Genomic DNA, 19,019 nt, shown 5'->3' with positions numbered 1-19,019 from the left:
TATTTATTGAAATGGAAAATGGCCTTATAATTATGTTAATAGATTGAAAGGTAAGGCTTCAGGTTAAAATACCTCTGAGCCATGTAAAAATCTTTTATTTTGATTTGGATACAGGATCATCCATTAGTTTTTTAAATTGTTTTTGTGGAGTATTGTTGTGGTTTAAGTCCAGTCAGTAACTCAGAACCACGTAGTCACTCTCTCACTCCCACGCCTTCCTCCCCCTGGGCTCCTGGAGAGATGTGGTGGAGAATCAAAAGAATGTAACTCCCATGGGTTGATATAAGAGCAGTCCAGTAACTAACACAAATCACTACTGCTACTACCAATAATAATAATAATAATAATGATAAGGGAAATAACAAGGGAAGTGAATACAACCTCTCACCACCCTCTGACTGATATCCAGCCTGACTGAACAGTGATCTAGCCCTTCCGGGTAGGTGCCCCCAGTTCTACATCCTGGGCATGACATGCTGTGGTATGGAATACCTCTTTGGTCAGTTTGGGTCAGGTGTCCTGTCTCTGCTTCCTCCTGGCTTCCCCTCCTCCCTGGCAGAGCATGAGACTCATAAAATCCTTAGTCTTAGCAACAACTAAAAACTTTGGTGTTATCAGCGTTGTTCCCAGGCCAAAAGTCAAAACTACTGTACCAACTACTAAGAAGGAGAAAAATGACTTCTACTGCTGAACCCAGGACAAGTATTAATCTGCAGAAATTTTCTTAAGAGTTATTAATTTTCTTTTTCAGGTATTGCTGCATCCCCAACCTCTTTTAGCCTCTGAAAGGGGAACTACCTTGTCTATTTTGCTAAATTAGTATGTGGATTTTAGTTTTTGAAGTTTTTCTTTATTTTAGGGTTATGCTGACTCAAAAGATACGCTAGGTAACTGTATCCTCAATTTGAGTGAAACAACCTCTGAGAAAGGAGAGAGTATTCTCCCTAGAACTACTAGACTACGGGCCGCTCTGCGTCTTCTGTTCTCAAAAAAGCAGTTGTAAGTAATGCCCTGTAGCATTTTGGCATGTCTTCTAATGTTGATGACAAATGTGTCCTCTCTAACAATCCAGTTGATTATTATGCAGTGGTTTGATTTGAAAGGTAAATTAATCAATACTGAATTAGTAAGTACTCCCTCTGCCACTGTACTAATTCTACAAACTAATTTTTTACTATACAGCTAAATTTTCCAGTACGAGGACTTTGTGTATTTATTTCAATTGTTTACTCCTTTAGGGTTCGTTCTGTAGCACTCAAACATTTGTCATTCCATCTTTTGAATGAAGAGGGGGCAAACCTGAAACGCCCTCACCTGCATGGTAGTGTGCTTTCCAGCGTTTCAAACTTATTTGTTATAGATACAGCTATTGAGCTAAAATTAGACGATAAAACAGAGTCGATATTTAAGGTGAGTAAACTCTGTCTAAATATTATCCTTGGTCAGCTCCTCTACCTGCCCAGTCACTGAAGTTACCACTTTCTGAAGGCTGCAATATGTCATACAAATTGGCTTGCTTCATAAAAAGAAATGCATTGATAAATTCTTTATGTATGAACTTAAGCAGTAATTTTTAAGTTACCATATGCAACAATAAGAAAAGAATTCTTCACCTCCAGCTCCCCCCACTTCGATATGTTTAACATCAAGACTTTAGTACAGAGAGAACAGGCCTGTTCTGTTTACAATAGTTTCATTGTGCATGGAGAGAGTCTGATTTTTTTCTCACAGAATTTTTTCCCCATTAAATCAATTTTTACTTAAATAGGCACAAATTTAGAATATGAAATACTTTAAATTAGATTCCAAATTATGTCTGTGTTTTCTTACTGTTTCTGCTTTTGCAGAGTGAAAAATGAGTCACAGGTATTTGACCTGTTGGAAAACTTTTTTATTTTTCTTACCATCTCCCCTCTGTGCTCCTTTGTCTTTACCCTCAACACTTTTAGTTTAACAACATGTTAAAAAAATGCTAATATGCTGGCCATCTGAAAAAAAATTGACAGCTCATTGTACACTTGAATTATACTCTTCCCCTACATCCTTAGAGAATTTAGGACATAAATTTGTATGGATGTGTAGGATTATTTAAATTTCTGTAACCCTATTGTCATTATAAAGTTCAGTCCCTGTCACAGACTCAGAAGCATATTCTAGTCTTTCTGTGTAGTATTGTGCTTTCTGTAGTCCTACATAAATTTAGCATTATTTGTTAGAAATCTGCATTTATTGTGTTCTGGAAACTATTATCTTGTTATATTCCACAGATATTAGAGATTTGTTGCAAAAAGATTATAACCTAATCCTTTCTTACTACATGCATGTGGAATCTAATAAAATATATTTTTTGAGGAATTTAGGTATTTTTATTTTTTACTTTCTATTGGGAAACTTGGCTGGTTACCTTGCTTTGTAATAGCGTACTAGATGTAAATCTAATATAGTTTTACTTCTAGGTAGAAACTGTTGAAAAACTGTATGATGTCTTGACCTCTGACGCTGTTGACCTTGTTTTACGAAAGTCTGCAGCTGAGCAGCTAGCAATCATTTTAGAAGGTAAACTTTTTCAGAAAATCTGTGTTCATGTGCTGATCATTGCATGAGCTTGCAGTTTTGCTGTTTTCTGCATGCTTGTGCTAGGGTGCTCTGTAATTTTTATGTATACTGTTGGAGCAGAACTTTAACACTATTGTGGATGATCCATTAATTAAAAAAAAGTTATTCATTATTGTATCCCTGAAGAATAAGAAACAGAAATAGTGTTAATTCTTAGATTGCACAGGCTAGCTAATAGGATTTTATACTTAGTGAAGAATTTCTTGTGTCGTTCTGAATTTCTTCCTGCATTTTCAGTTTGCCTAAGTTCAGTTAAAATGGATTGAAATGCTATTTGTGTGAATGAGGGTTCAATAAACACAAGCTAAGCTTCCATGGTTATACTCTATGTCAATATTAAGAGGCAGACTCGCTGTGGCATTTCATCTAATATGTTCACAAGAAAAGTGTACCTCCTTTTTATGGTTTAAGTGACTAAAATCATAAATTTGCATCACAGGTGTTTTTTTATAATTGTGTTGCTCACATGGGGAAAAATTATGAATTCTGGTAAAGAAAATCTGGTGGAATCAAGATGCAAGTAAGCAGTCCTGCATAGAGCATTATTTGACTCTGTGCAGGATCATAGCTGTATTGTTTCAAACCTGGACGTTTGTACTTCACCTACTCAAACTCTGATTCAGGTATATTTTGTTCAAGGAACTCAAATCCTAGTGACGGAATGTAAGTTTTTCACCATAGTTTTAGATAATATTGAAATGAGCACTTTTCTTGACAGAAAAATAATCACAAGGATGAGGAAATGTCTACTATCTACTACTATCCTCATTTGACTGAAATTGAGTTGCCCAGGGGATCGCTATAATTGTGGAACATGAAGTTTTTATGGGAAGTTCTACGAGACGTTTAAGAGTCTAGTGTTCAAGACTTAGAGGAGGCTTGTATTGTTAGAGCTGGAGCTGTGCTTGTTCTCTTGATTGTCAGTTTTGGAAACTTGTTCTCAGCTATCTTTTGTTTTTCTTACAGATACCAAAATGCATGGCATTGTGAAAAAGTTGGGTATGATAGAAAGGATTTTGGCTTACCTTAATGACTGTGTACATGTAGATGGAAAGGTAAAAATACTGTGACAAGTTCTACAATCATTGTACAGCACAACAGTCATAGAATTTGCCTTTTTCTGCATTTATAACACTAATACTTGTGCATTAATACTGCACAGAATACAGATGTTCAGTAATAAATTTACTGCAAAAATGCAGATCTTGGTCATTTACCTCAAATTTATGCTCAACTCCAAATGTGATCTTGTGTCCTGATACCCTCTCTGGCAAGGCAATCTTACATGGGTCCAAAGATTACTTATACCTGAAACTCAGTCTGGCACGTAGTTTCCCATTTACAATAACATCTGGTTTTTGCTTATAATTTGCTTCAGGGCGTAAGTTTAGAGACTATAATATGCTATGTAACACTTTTTTTTTTTTTTTTTTTAAGGCCATGAGATTTTTGGTTTTGATCTCTACTGAGAAAGCTTCAGGGAAGTTCTGACACATTTCAGAATTACACCAAACATGTTTAGTTTTCTAGCTAACTAATCCCATAGTTTGGCAAATCAGTTTTCTTTCATTAAGAGAATCTTAGCATTATCAAAACTATAATAAACATCCAGGAAGCACACATGTAACAACTCTCAAGGGTCTGTGACACCTTTTGTTTGCATATATGGCTTGTGGAACGTAATATCCTTATACTAAATAAGATGCTCAAACTTTACATGTTGGAAACTGCAGAGTATTTAGAAGGAGAAGTCTAAAAGTGCACGTCGAACAGTTAATGGTTTAGATCAGTTCATCAGGAGAGTAAAGCTGACAGCTGTATACAAAATTCCACTTTAAGTGCTAGCATTCAGAAATTTGTCAGCACTGTGTTTATAGTTTTGGATCCCAACTGCTTTGCTCTGTAAAATAACTGTAAAACATTTCATCTGCAGACTAAGCAGTCTTACTTCTGTCTCTTGAGCACAACTAGTAGAAGTCCCATCCTTAGCTTCCTCAAGCTCTGAAGAGCACTACTTACCTCTTGTTTTGATGTAGCTTAGTTTAAGCAAAAAGTAGTGAGAGTTCCATTAGGTCAAAGAAAGACAATGTATGTTTGATTAAGTCACTGGGCCCCTATCCTGAGGGAATCTAGCCCAGATTGTGATTTTCCCCTTAAATGATATTTTTTTTTTTAATTTCATCCTAAAATCAATAGAAAAGAAAAACAAACAAAAAATCAAATTAAAAAAACCCTTGCTTGTTCTTGGAAAAGTGGCTACCAAGAGAAGGATAAACAAAACAGAAAAAGCACAGTTAAAATAAGGATTTATGTTTGGTTGTGTAACAGACTCTTTGCATACTAAATAAGCAGGGGTTTTATTTATTCAGTATGAAACTCAACTGCATTTGGTTTATAAAACAAATTTTAAAGGCAAAACTACGCACAGGCAAAATAATGGTACTGTGAAATACATACTGTCTCCTCACTGTGAAGGACAGTGACTTTGGTCATGTTTTTGGACACTGATAATTTAACTTTTATCGGACTGCTTTTTCTTCTTAGATTTCCTTATCAAAAGATTGGGACCGAGAAAATGAATGTGAGACAATAAGCTATTTGCTTTTTAAAAAAAAAAAAAAAACCCAAAAAAATAAACTTACATTTCTGTAAATATTTGGGTTTTTTTTAATCTTTCAGCTCGCATGGCACTTAAAAATACATATTTTGAAAGCAAATGTTATAATAATATTACAGTGATAAAGCCCAATAAAATCAATTGCTAATAAAATAAAACCAGAAGTGAATAAATATTTTCTAATGAATATGTGTTTATCATCTGGATAAAATGTGCTTGTCTAAGAAAATTCTGTTTTACTATAAATGATGGAATGTGTTGCTTCATAGCATGAGTTTGTATTAAGCATCTCAGGTTATCCTATTTGTTATCTGTATTTAATTATTTCCTCTGTCCCTGCAGCTTATGGAATCCATAGTTTTACCATGTCTAACACTCTTACGCAAACTTGTGTATGCTGATCCAGTTGTTCGTCTGTCCCTAGCACAGCGATCATCTTTACTGCTTTCACTATTCAGAGGTAAAGATTCTATTTTGACTGTAATGCATGCATGAAAAGGAGATCTGTGAAATACGGTAAGATATTTAAGCAATAGCTTTCTTATGAGCCTTGGATCACTTCAGAGTCTCTAAAGTATAAATCACTGTGTGCAAGTATAAATTACTGTGTCGAATGTGGCATCTGTTTAAGATCTTGGCAGTTGTTTTTAACCAGTGTCATTGTATGCAGTTTTATGTATGTTTTCTAACACATTTTTAAATATCTTTATTTCATGCAGCTTCGCTGATATTCCAAAACGATCCTGCTGTTTTAACTGAAACTACAGTATTGCTTTGTCTTCTGTTGTTTGATGAAGTAGCAAGAACAGAAATGTGGTATGAAAAAATAGTTATTGAATGGCATATTCTCTAGTAAAAATTTCATGTTTTAATGAAAATAAGTTTATATACGTATATACATATATATCTCTCAAATTATGACCCAAATTTGTATATATCAAAATTGCGTATTTATGGGCCAGACAAGTAGTTTCAGTACTTGAGTTGCATGCTGTATAGGTCTACATGGCATTTTTTTCAGTATAAATACTTTGTACCTCACTATTAATTTGAAGTTTACTTTAATTTTCAGAAACCCCTGCTTGTTCTGTAATCCATGTTTTCCATAAATGGAAACTACAGAAATGAAATAGCTATCTGTAGATGTGGGTTTTAAAACTTAATTAGAATTCACCTGTTTATATTGACTTTTATAGAATCATAGAATGGTTAGGGTTGGAAAGGACCTTAAGATCATCAAGTTCCAACCCCCCTGCCATGGGCAGGGACACCTCGCTCTAAACCATATCACCCAAGGCCTCGTCCGATCTGGACCTGAACACTGCCAGGGATGGAGCATTCACAACCTCCTTGGGCAACCTATTCCAGTGCCTCACCACCCTAACAGGAAAGAATTTCCTCCTTATATCCAATCTAATGTGTAGCAGTTGTCCTTAAACCAACAGTCCTCAGCTTATGATATTATTTGAAATTTGCATGTACATCAGAAAAAAAATACTTTTGGAATTCACACGTGGAGTTTACTGAAAAGAATTATAATGCATACTTTTTCTCAAAGAGAAAAAAGGAAACAAGAATGTGCTTTGGCATGTCACCTTTGATTTAATTTTTACCTGCAGTACATCTGCACAAATATGCTTTATGTGTGTGATCTAAGAACTATCTTAATGTTGCATAATCATGAAGAAATAATGTTTGTTCATACAACTACTAAAGAGCTAGCTGGAGGAAAATATGCAGCCTTATCTGGATAATAAAAAAAAAAAAATAAGTGTAGCATCAGTAGAAAATTAAAGCTTAATATAAAGAATAATAACTATAACTTAATCTCTTGTAGGGCTGATGACAAAACCAGTAATGATACTGGCCTCCCTGTCTTCAGTTTACCTGTTGCTGTTGTTAGAAGGTAGGTGGGGGTTGTTTTTTTTGGGGAGTAGTTAGGGTTTTTTTATTGTTGTTATGGTTTTGTTTGGGTTTGGGGGGTTTTCTTTTTGGGGGAGAGTGGGGTTATTTTTATTCTTTATTTTCAAAGTTCTTTTCAAAGTTAACTCTGCTGCTTTCCATCTACAGTCCTTCCTGAATTATGATGGTGGAAGAATGAAGGGAAATCTTTGATATTAAATCCAGAGTTGTTTGAATTTATAAACATAGAGGTTTTTTTCCAAGCTTGCTCTAATAAATCACTTAATTAAAAAAAGAAAAAAACCAAAACCAAACCAACCAGTAACAGCAACAAACAAAAAATCCAAACAAGAAATGTCAACCACTTAAAAAAAGTTATGATTTTTCTTTTACTTAGGTATCATCTCCCAGTCAGGATCACTGGTCATCATGTAGTTAGCCCTAATACTGTTGTGGTGCCGTTGTCTTCTGAGTACCTGACTATGAAACCTGTGTCAGATATGCTTAAAATGTCTTGGAATCTGTCTTGGTACCATGGCATTGAAAACCTATTGCAACTGATAAATTATGAGAAAGAAGCAGAAAGGTGAGACATTTTATTTTGATTTTAAATACCAATATATTTAAATTAAATTATTGTTCCACTGAGTTTAAATAGGTTTTCAACTTCAAACAGCAGTTCACGTTGTTACTCATTTGAGAATGCTCTCCTGTTAAATGTAAAGGATTACATCCCAAGAGGCTGTGGGTATATTGTCACAGCTAACGTTTTACTTAAATTGCATTTCTGCATGAGGTCTAGAGCTTGCTCAGACTTTTATTGATGGTCAGTCTAATTTCAAATGATTTTAAATGGGTTCATTAGATGGTTTTCTTTGTAGTCATAACTTTTTGTCTTTCCCTTTGACTTTAAATTTCAAATATTATTTTAATTGAAATACTAAAAATTATATTATACTATGAAGAAAATTCCCTTTGCATCCTTTGGTTAGCTCTTGATTATTCATCATTTTTTTCATTGAGAATACTTAGTGCTCAGAACTCAATATTTTGAATATTCTTGATTTAATAGGACTGAAATAGGTTAGTCTTGACCATTTTTTTGTTTTTTGCTTTTTTCCTTTAAGGAGTCCTGAAAGTTTTATTAGTACATATTGTGGTTCTGAGACATGGGAAACTAAAGTTATTGATTTGATAAATCATTTTCATTGTAAGTTCCCTCAGGCAAAACCAAGGCCATCTCTTAAAAAAGAGAATAGGAAAGTAATACAGTCCAAGTGGCCAACGTTTATAATAGTGTGGAGGAAAACTTCATTACAAACATTGTGAACAGCACCTTTAAAGTAACTCTTTGAGGTACTGTTTTCCCAAAAACCCTCAAACAGCTCAAGATTTTAAATGTGGTTTGGTGTTGTTAGTTTTTGTTGGGGTTGGGTTGGTTTTTTTTTGGCAGGGAGAGAGGGTTGAGAAAGGGTTGGTTAATAATTTACGTTTTGTCTTCTTGTTTGAACTGAGAAATGAAGGAGTCAACTCACTGAAATAGTTTGTAAAAATAGTGGCTGTTGATAATTTTCCTCTTGTACCTTTTCAGATTTTCAGACTCGCTAAAACTATCCTCAGAAGACATTTTTATACTCAAAATAACTCATACAAACTATGGACTGCAGGATTGTCTTAATTCAATCATTCAGGCAATATCCCATAGGGATGTTAGAGCTGCTCTCATGAGACTCAGTTTTTATGTTGTGAATGACAGGCTCTCATTAAAAGGCAATTCTGGGTCTTGTGCAGCCATTTTGAAGAGCTTTGTTTGGCAAAGAGCAATAAACAGGTAAGCATATTGACTGTTGAAATCCATTAAGGATTATAGTGCTTAAGTTTTATATTTCCTAGTTTTCATATTTTAAATTTATGGAATTGATTGTCCACACACGTCTGGTTCTGGTATAGCATTCCCTGTATCTGCTGGAGGGACAACAGGGCAGGGCATAAGCAATCTAGGAGGTTTCTCAGGTACATCAGTAACAACTGCCTGATCCAGGTGATGGAGGAGCCAGTAAGGAGAGGTGCTTTGCTGGACCTCATGCTCAGAAAAAAGCAAAGACTCATTAGGTATGTGAAGGTCTAAAGCAGCTTTGGCTCTAGTGACCAGGAGATGGTAGAGTTCAGATTCCTGAGAGGAGGGAGCAGGGCAAAAAGTAAGATCACAGCACTGGGTTTTAGGAGAGCAGACTTTGGCCTCTTCAAAGATCTCATTGTTGGTCTCTGATATGATCAGGCTCTGGAGGGAAGAGAGGCCAAGAAAGATGGTTAATATTCAGTGATTGCCACCTGCAAACTCAGAGGTCCCTGGCACTGAGCAGGAATTCAGGCAAAAATACCAGGGGGCTTATGTGGATGAACATTTGTTAGGAGCTCCTAACAAAAGCCCACAGAAGATGGAAGTAGGGGCAGGTAACTTAGGAGAGATAGAGAGATATTGCCTGACCCTGCAGAGGTGTGCAGTTAGCAAAATAGAAAACCCACCTGGAATTGAATCTGGCAAGGGATGTCAAAGACAACAAGGGCTTCTGTAAGTACACAGGTGATGAAAGGAAGGTTAGGGAAGGAGTGAGCTTGCTGCTAAAAGGCAGGAGCCCCAGTGACACAGGACATGGAAGAGGCTGAGATAATGAATGTCTTCACCTCAGACATTATCAGCAAAACTAGCTTTCAGGAATCTGAGGTGCCAGAGACCAGGGAGAAATTCTGAAGCAAGAAAGACATGTCGGGGAAGAGTACATAATACAGTGTAGAGAATACATAAGCAAACTGGACATACATAAAGATATGTGCCTGATGGGATGCACCCATGAGGATATCCTGATTGAAGTAATTTGATGTCCGCTTTGATCAATCTAAATGACTGGGAGAGATGCCTGAGAAAGCAGATATCACTCCTATCTTCAAAAAGGGCAGACGTGAGAACCCAGGAGCTACAGGCTAGTTAGCCTGACCTTGATCCCTGGGAAGGTGATGGAGCTGCAAATCCTGAAACCCATTTTCAGGCACATGAATGGCAAAGTTAATGGGAATCAAGACTGGGTCCAATCCCATTCAACATCTTCATTAACAATTAACATTATGGGGCGGAAAACACCCTCAGCAATTTTGCTTATGTTACAAAGCTGGGAGGAGTGGCCGGTATGCCAGTGTTGTGCTGCCATCCAGAGGGACCTTGATAGGCTGAAGAAGTGAGTTGACACAAACTTTGTGAAGCTCGACAAGGTTTGGTGCAGACTCCTGCACCTGGGTGGCAGCAGCCCCATGCAGTAGCATAAGTTGTGGTCAACCAAGCTGGAAATCAGCTTTTAAGAAAAGTACCTGGGGATCCTGATGCACACCATGCTGAACAGGATCAATGTGCCTTTGCAGAAAAGAAGGGTAGTGGTATCCTGGGCTGGATTAGGAGGACTCTTGCCAGCAGGTTGAGGCAAGTGATCCTTACCTTCCACTCTGTACTGGTGAGGCCACACCTGGAGTGCTTGGTCCAGTCCCAGACTCAGTAGAAGAAGGATGTGGACATATTAGATGAGAGTCCATTGAAGCCCCAGAAATACAACGAAAGACTGAGTCATCTTTTCTATGAGGAAAGACTGAGAGAGCTGGTACTAGTAGGCCTGGAAAAGATTCAGAGCAGGGATCTTATCAATGTATACAAGTACCTGAAGGGAGGGTATAAAGAAGAATGAGCCAGGGTCTTTGCAGTGGTGGCCAATGACAGGACCAAAGGTAATGCACACACACTAAAACACAGAAGGTTACCTCTGAACATCAGGAAACATCCCTGCATGAGCAAGGTGGTTGGACCTCCAGAGGTCCTTTCCAACCTCAATGTTTATGTGGTTTTGTAATTTACATACGCAAAACCAGCAAAAAAAAAGAATGCTGTGTTTGAAATAAAGATTATTTAAAATACATAGGTTGGCTTTACTATTATTATGAATTGTAATTATTAATAGCTGATTCCCTTTTCTTTCCTGTGACCTTGTTCAGATTTTTCTGCCTTTTACTATATGCAATCCTATGTTTACTATATGCAAATAGACTTTTAAATATACATAACAATTTTATATCATAGTACGCAAGAAATGTATAAAAGTATATAATAATATAGCCTATATATAATATAATTAATATAACTGTATTTGCTATATGTAAATATATGTCATACAGATATTGACCTTATAATTCCACATTTGCTGGTGAGTTCAGCTGTATTAGGTTGAGATTTTAAAATTTTTTAATGTTCTATAAGTATGAAAGTAAGCATTCTTGTTTGTATTGCAGGTTTCTGCAAGTGCTTCCAGCTTCTGTGGAGGATGAGAAGCTTTTAGTAGATGTCTTAAGATTTTTAAACAAGTTGCTTAGAGAGCAGAGATCAAGTTTGGAGTCAAACCATCTAAAGTGGATCTTGAAATCATTGCTTAAAAATGTAAGAATATATGTAAGAAGTTAGCTGTAGACTGTGAGAAATAATATAACTGTGAACTGGTTGGCTGGTTTGTTTCTGGTGAGTTCCTCAACAAAAATGACTTCAGTAACAAAAGCAGATATTGTGGTATTAATGTCTGCTACTTTGTGGTCGGTGCTATGGTTGTAGTGTTTGGGGAAGTTAGCTTTGAACAAGAGTTAACTTTCTTCTCTCCTTTACTTGGTATATGAATTGTTTCTCTAAACTCGGATTTTATATTTGCCACAAGTAAGCAACATCTACCAGTGTGTCTTGCTCTGGTATAACTATGCTAATACAGTTGAATAAAGCCATATCACTATAGTCAGCTATGCATAGCTATATGCAGAACTCTATATGTACATGTAACTATATATATTTATATGGTATTGTTAACTGTGTAACTGTACTTATGTGTGCACATGGGTGTACACATGTGCATACATACATGTGTGCTATGCATAGGCAGCTGTATAAGGTATGCTAAGCTACGTAACTACATATGTGTTGTCTATGTAACTTAAAGGTTGACATACAGGTGTGCTGGAATGTTCTGTTTGGCAGAAAGATAGAAATAAGAGTTATCTGTCTCACATTAAGAACAAGTAATGTAAGTTAGGATGTCAGTGTGTATGTCACTTATGTTTGTTTTTTTAATGGTTATGTCTATTTTTCAGTTTCTCTAGACTCCTGTGCTTTCTATTTGAGATTTGTTATATTTAATACTGTTCAATTTAAGATGCGTAAAATTGGAAAATGTAAAAACAAGTAGAAAATGAACATCATAAAGCAATATAAACCAACTTTTATTATATTTGTCAAATAAAATATTTCAATCTTGCTTTATAAAGACAAAGAATAAAAGTGATGGCTGCAGTTTTAGAAGTTTGCAAAGTACTGTTCTTCACAGAGCAAGGGCAAACTGCCCACATGCAAGGTCATTCATGGTCTTAAAAAGGATATCATAATAAGTACAGTCTCCATGCACTTGTATTTCCCCATTTTAAAATAAACATTTAGGAAAAAAAATGCTAGTATACAATTTTAATTACGTATAGAACTCAGGTGCTTTAATTCATATGGCTAACTGGGAATCCTATAAAATTTTGTAAGCATGGTCCATTCAATATATTAATGTAAAATCTTTGTATCAAATTATTTTAAGCCTTTCAACTGAGACATAACAAGATACGAGTTGATCTAATGTTTCTACTATGTTTTTTTTTTTTGTGATCTACATTTTTATTGCAGGTTAACTGACTTTCACTCTTCAAAATACACTGCGTCATGGCTTAATGCCAGGACATTTTTAAAGGCTTTAACAGTAGATTCTTTTGTGCCATTTAGTAGAGTCAAGATTCAAGTAATTGATAATTATAGGAATTTTTTACTGTGCTTTTTACAGAAATACTTTTTAGTAAAACGATCATCAAATTTGTAATTTATACTTTGTGTGATTTGCAGGCTCCTAACAGAAAAATGGCTTTTGTGTGGGTATTAAAATAGGATTTAAATAATGCATTTTCTGACTGTATTTTTATTCTTTTCTCCTAGAAGGCAAAATCCCTTTTGAGCCTCCTGGTGCGACCAGAATCCCAAGTGCGGGATGAAATAGATGAAATACAAACTGCTGTCAGGCAGCGACTGGATAAAGAACTCATTCGTCTTTTTAACACACTGTTATTTTGTTCCATGGCAGTGACTGACAGGTACAGTATGAATGGACCTGCCTTTGTAATTCTGACTGGGGATCATAATACTTAATGCTGCTGTATCTTGGGCAGAATTTAAATATAATTACATGATGACATAATCATCTTTAATTGTAAAAATGCAGTATACTGCTTTTGAAGATCAACATTAGATATGCCTTCTCACAGTAAAATTAGGAAATCAATTAGGAAACTTGGAAGATGATGTATTAGTGGTCATTTGTTCAGCAAATAGATGGTTAAACTGACTGCAGGGAGAATGTGGGCCATTTCTTTCTCACTGCTGGAAATTTTCACAAGCAAATGATAACTTCATTGATTTTGAACCATTTATTTATGTCATAGTAAAACATTGAAATATTCGAAGTATCAACAAAAGTTTATTACAGTTGAACTCCTTTTTTAGCCTAATACAGTATATCAGTGCATATTAGTGATTATTTAGTACAGCTACTTCCAGCATGAAGTTCAAACCCTTTTGTCAGTTAAACACAGCATTTATATAATTTTTCTCTGAGTATCTAACATATTCCCACACTAAATCTCTCTGTCCATATGTATTATAAGAGATATTAGAATTGCAGCTTAAGATAATATTTGTTTATTTAAGTGCCACAATGTAATTGTTTTTAAAGATACTTTCAATATGTTATCTTTGTTCTTCCCACTCAATTATTCATTTTCAAAAAATCTTGGCAGGTGGAAAAGGGAGGATTATAGAAATTCCTGCTAGTTATATCTCACATACCGGTATATCTACCTGAATTCTAGATTGATGGTATTTTGCAGGAAATGTTTTAAAATTTGTCTTGTCAGCAAGAACAAACATAAGTGTAACTACTAAGCATTCCAACTCTTCTCATTGTTATTCATTATTCTCAGTCTCTTACTCTTTATTTAACATGCTCCTTAATAATTAGTTATATCTCACTTGTCAGATTTTAGTTAAGCAGCCCTGTTATAATCAGATGCAATATTACGTTTTCAGAACCTTGTTGAAGCTAGAAATGACAAATTTAGTTCCGTGCTACTCTGTAGATGAGGAAATAGTAACTAATTGAGATGCTGAGACTTTCAGACTAACAGTAAGAAGAATGAGGCATTGCCTTCTTGGAAAATTATTCTTTGTAATAGCTCTTGTTGACAGTTAATGATTTTTGTTTTTTTACAATTAAACCAGAGAGGGCTTGGAACTTGCTGGCTCTTTCAGAACTGAGCTGGCTCTGAAGCTGCTACACTGTTTAAGGCTAACAGACGCACCACGTTTTTATGGGCTTCCTTCACTGGAAAGAACGTTAGGAGGAATGGTTCACGTTACCTCAGTTCCAGGCTGGAGTACCTATTCTGCTGAAGTTGAACCTGTCACAATTTGCAAGAGATATTTAACGGGTCTTCTTGAAGTAAGTGGCTTACGTTATTACTTAGCTTTTCATTTGAATGCTTGTAAAGAAATGCTTATAACTAATGACACTATAATTTTAATGATGTACTTTTAGTGAGTATTGTCAGTAGGAACAGGTGGGGGAAAGATGCTTTTTTCTACTAAGAGCAAACATGTAGAGACTAGATTAGAGTGATCTGTGTCTGTTGTTCTAAAGAGTGATTGTTTTGTGTGTTATTGTGTGCACCTTCATCCCCTGTTTAACAGGTAATAGAAAGAGTGACTATAGTTTAATCAAGATGAAAAGTAGATGGTGGGTTTGCTTTTTTTTGTTTGTTTTCTTTTTTATTTTTTTTTAGGTGAGGGTGTTCGCTTTTTGTAAATTATTTTTTATTTTGCTTTGTTTTGTTTTAATGAAACACTAAGATGAAAATACAAGGTACTCTCCTACAGGCAAAATCCATGTGTGAAAGGTGGTCTAGGGGAACAGTAACACATTAGATAGGTTTTTAACACAGAGAAAGCAGAAATGAAGTAATTCAAGATGATGCAGCTCTTGGGAAGCCAAAATTTCATTCTTGTTTTCAGTGTTCTTATTTGTTTGTTAAGTCCATGGCCATGATAGACAACTAGTTTTTGCTCCTAAAATTCCATCCACTTAAAACTGTAGAAAAAGCATAGATCTGGCTTTTTGATTGTTTTACAGGTATTCAGTAGGGTAGGTACCTTTTAGAAGTTTTCTTTTTAGTTTCAAATACTAAAATCTGATGCTTGAAAAGGTTTTAAAGTAGTTTTAATTCATTTGCAATTCTGAATGCTATGAATATCAACCAGATAAGTGTCCGGAAAGTTTGTATACAGATGATAATTGTGTTTGTGATGGAAGAAAAAATATTTTAGGGGGAAGTCTTCACTTGCCAAGATTTTCTTGAGTGGGAATAAATGTTTTAGAACTGTTTGATTAGATGAGTTTTGAGATTTGAAGTCTAGAGTAAAAACAGCACCAAGGTTATAGATGTTGTTAATGTAAAAGAAAAAAACAAAATCCTAATGAATATTATGAAATGAAATCAACTAGTAATGCATAAGCTCTATGTGCGGAAAAATAATGCAGATTTACTTGACTTAAATATAAAACTAATTGTAGGTCTTTCTGGGTAAGGGGAGAAAGTGGGGCCAAAAGAATTTCTGTAGAGTGGGCCACTGAAAGAAAGAGCAGCAAAAATTGAGATGTTTAAATTGCCATGTTCTGGGGAAAAGAGAATATAGCTAGAAGTATAAGTCTTAAGATTATGATTTTAATAAAATATTTGGGTATTTTTTGAAAGCAGCATCCTTTTATTTTAACATATATGGGGATACTTGATCACAGAGTTTATTTTATGTCAGGATCCAATGCCCTTTAGGTCTGTTGATTAGGATTTTATATAGAAAGCTGATACATTTTTATTCCAGTTCAAATCAATAAAAAATGTAAGTGGCCCTTCTTGAGCACAGAATTTTGAAATGAAGTTATATTTTTAATTCCAAATATAGCATAAAAACATGTGTACAATAAATGGGCTGTTCACATTAAAAACAAACTCTCAGGTCTCTATTAATATTGTGATTATTATTACACTTGGCTGCAGTCTTCATCTGAGAAGCAAATAAAAACCACTGATCTTCAGAAGTGTAACCATAGAGGAAACCATCACATGACCAAATGACTTAATAAAGAAATAAGTTTCAGCTAAAAGTCTGCCATCTTTTCATGAATTTAAATTATATTTTAGTAAACAGTTTATGTAAGGTAGTTTGTACTCTACCTGTATACTGCTTAGAGTAAATCTACCATGAAGCTCTACCCTTACTCCTAGGTCATCTCATCATTTTATGTTGAATGGGGAGGAAATGCTATGTCCTTCATGGGAAAAGGTGTTACAAAAAGCACAGTTCTTTGCTTGCTTCACTTATCTCATGAAATGACTGCTCAAGCCAAGGACATGGTGAGTGCCTTACGCTTGCCCTTATCTTGTCATTTGTGAGGGCTACACACAGATTTTCAAACGTGGTGGGGGAAAATGCCTTATGGCATCTTATGGCAACAGATAATAAAAATAAAAAAATCTGCTCAATCTCATTAGGTGTATAATCTTAGAGAAATGAATAGGAAAGCTGAAGATTCAGTTCTAGCCCTACTGGAATTATTCTGCATGTAATTCTGTGGATTGAGAAAGGCATTCTTTGAGAATAAAAGTATAATTTTCTTTTTATAAAAAAAACCCCATAATTTTATGTAAGATGAATAAATTTAAGGATTTATGACATCATTATTTCTTCAGCCTTGTACAGATAATGGGCTTTCTAACATGTTTATACATGTGTGTATTCTTTCATGTATGTATATATGTGTCTATAGATGCATACATGAAACAATATATACATACATGAAACAATGATTGTCTCATAAAAGGAGTTACCATTACTTATTAGCAAAATTCATATCTGGCCAGAATACAAATGCATAAAATTTTAGGTGTCATAATTCATTCTGAATTTAGTGCATCATTTTTTGCAGTGCCATGGTTAAAGAGAGCATTTGGCAGGTATGGAGGTTTTTTTAACTTGAGGTAAAAAGTTAATTTGTAAAGCCAAGTGTGATTTCATGGAATCTGCAGCTAATTAGTATATGGTAGCCTGAGAAGCTTTATTTAATAATGTGGCAGATGCATGAAGAAAAAGAATAAATTGTGATCTAAGTAATAATTGCAGGTCCTTATTTAGTAGTTTTCTGCACGTGTAGAAGAAAGACAGATTGTAACAATAATCAGAAATTAAAAATGTATGGAGTAAATTTTGAATGAAAATAATTATCCCAGTATATTTACTCTCCCTTTATCACTGCTCTCCTAATTCTTTGAAGAAGGCACAAATCCAGTTTTATTCAGCAGGTGAAGGCAACATGTTCATAGAGGCAGAATAAAAAGCTTTCCTGGAATATCAGTACTGTGTGCATTTAAAGTTTTTTAGTATGTAATTGGTAGCTCAGGCTGTGGGTAGACTGCATGGGATTGAAAGATTTATAAAATAATTTCTTTATTTTTTTTAATCAGGACTGGATATCTCTTTGGTCTTTGCCTTATGATAACAGTGAAGAACAAGTTCTTTCTCAGCTAGGTTTGGCATGGCTGGTTCCTTTATGGGTAGATAGAGACCCTGAGGTTAGTTAATGCAATGTGAAGTTGATATCTTATTTTGACCCTTATGTATATGCAAAAATTCCATTTCATCAATTTATTTAATATGGAAACTACTGGTTTCCATTATTTAAAATGTTACTCACTATATACTAAATTACAGTATTAATAAAGTAGGGAGAATGTTTCCATATAAATATCTTCTGAGAAATCCTTCCCTACATTTTCTGTCTTGTATGCTTTCATTAGTCACTTGTGATCATGATTCATAGGCAGTTCTCATTGACATTGCTGTTACTTAGTTGCAAAGCAGAAACATTTATATGAACTACAGATTTAGAGCCAAGTATATCTGATGCAAATGTGTTAAATTGTAAGTTTGCTAAATGGAATTATTTTTAAGTGGTAAAATGTTAAGAATTTTGAAGACTGTCTTAGTATTTTTACATATTCAAAAGCTGATCTATTAATTCAGTCTTTTACTTACACATAGTTGTGATTATATGGCCAGAGAAATGTAGGAAAAGAGGTTGTTACTTTTTAAGTTATTCCATTAAGCTCTGGGCTCAGCTGATACAACTTAATAATTTTTTAAAAACTTGTTACCAATTACTGTAAGAAATATCACTTTGTGTTTCGTTTATATGTACTAGGTCAGATTTACAGCACTTGGAATAGGATCAGCTCTTACATCTCTTGAAGTAGGATGTATTGCTTTAGCAGAAAGTTGCCAGAATATTTCAGGAGGTCTGTGGGGAACAGTGATAAACATCCTTCTGGACCAATCTGAATGTAGCATGGTACGCAGGGAGGTATGTTTCTTGTGTTCTTCTGTTGTCATAGATTGTAAAATTTTTTTTTCATTAAGGAGAAAAGATTTTTTAATATTTTTTCTGTGTGTGTGCTCTACAGTGTTGCACAACACCTACTGTTTTGTAAGTTAAATGCTACCTAGTTAAGTGTTTAGCTTCTTATTTAGAATTACTCAAGAAGCAAAAAATATAGATGACTACTGTAAAAACAGAAAAGATGTAAATAATATAAGGGAATGCATAAAAACTCCTAAGGCTTACTCAGGCACATAAATAGTTTGCTAAAGCATAACAAATTAGCCCAGATT

At 34.8% G+C, this 19,019-nt stretch overlaps 1 protein-coding gene across 2 annotated transcripts in view; it reads left to right on the top strand.

Annotated features, from left to right (window-relative positions):
• RTTN (rotatin) overlaps positions 1–19,019 on the top strand; it is an 87,536-nt gene that overhangs the window by 31,093 nt on the left and 37,424 nt on the right. For both annotated transcript variants that reach the window (XM_061364652.1, XM_061364651.1), the window contains exons 17-31: positions 860–999; positions 1,239–1,410; positions 2,457–2,556; positions 3,583–3,671; positions 5,576–5,693; positions 5,953–6,049; positions 7,071–7,139; positions 7,533–7,721; positions 8,727–8,966; positions 11,465–11,609; positions 13,182–13,336; positions 14,520–14,739; positions 16,580–16,708; positions 17,816–17,923; positions 18,553–18,711. In XM_061364652.1, coding sequence (XP_061220636.1) covers positions 860–999; positions 1,239–1,410; positions 2,457–2,556; positions 3,583–3,671; positions 5,576–5,693; positions 5,953–6,049; positions 7,071–7,139; positions 7,533–7,721; positions 8,727–8,966; positions 11,465–11,609; positions 13,182–13,336; positions 14,520–14,739; positions 16,580–16,708; positions 17,816–17,923; positions 18,553–18,711 — 2,130 coding nt within the window. The remainder of the gene's footprint in view (positions 1–859; positions 1,000–1,238; positions 1,411–2,456; positions 2,557–3,582; positions 3,672–5,575; positions 5,694–5,952; positions 6,050–7,070; positions 7,140–7,532; positions 7,722–8,726; positions 8,967–11,464; positions 11,610–13,181; positions 13,337–14,519; positions 14,740–16,579; positions 16,709–17,815; positions 17,924–18,552; positions 18,712–19,019) is intronic.

The sequence above is a fragment of the Neopsephotus bourkii genome, unplaced genomic scaffold, assembly GCF_033783945.1.
Source record: "Neopsephotus bourkii isolate Nb327-2 ecotype Australia unplaced genomic scaffold, CSIRO-AGI_Nbou_v1 NB_1248, whole genome shotgun sequence".
Lineage (NCBI taxonomy): Eukaryota > Metazoa > Chordata > Aves > Psittaciformes > Psittacidae > Neopsephotus > Neopsephotus bourkii.
Note: the sequence above shows the minus strand (reverse complement) of the source record. Positions and strands in the feature narration are given on the sequence as shown.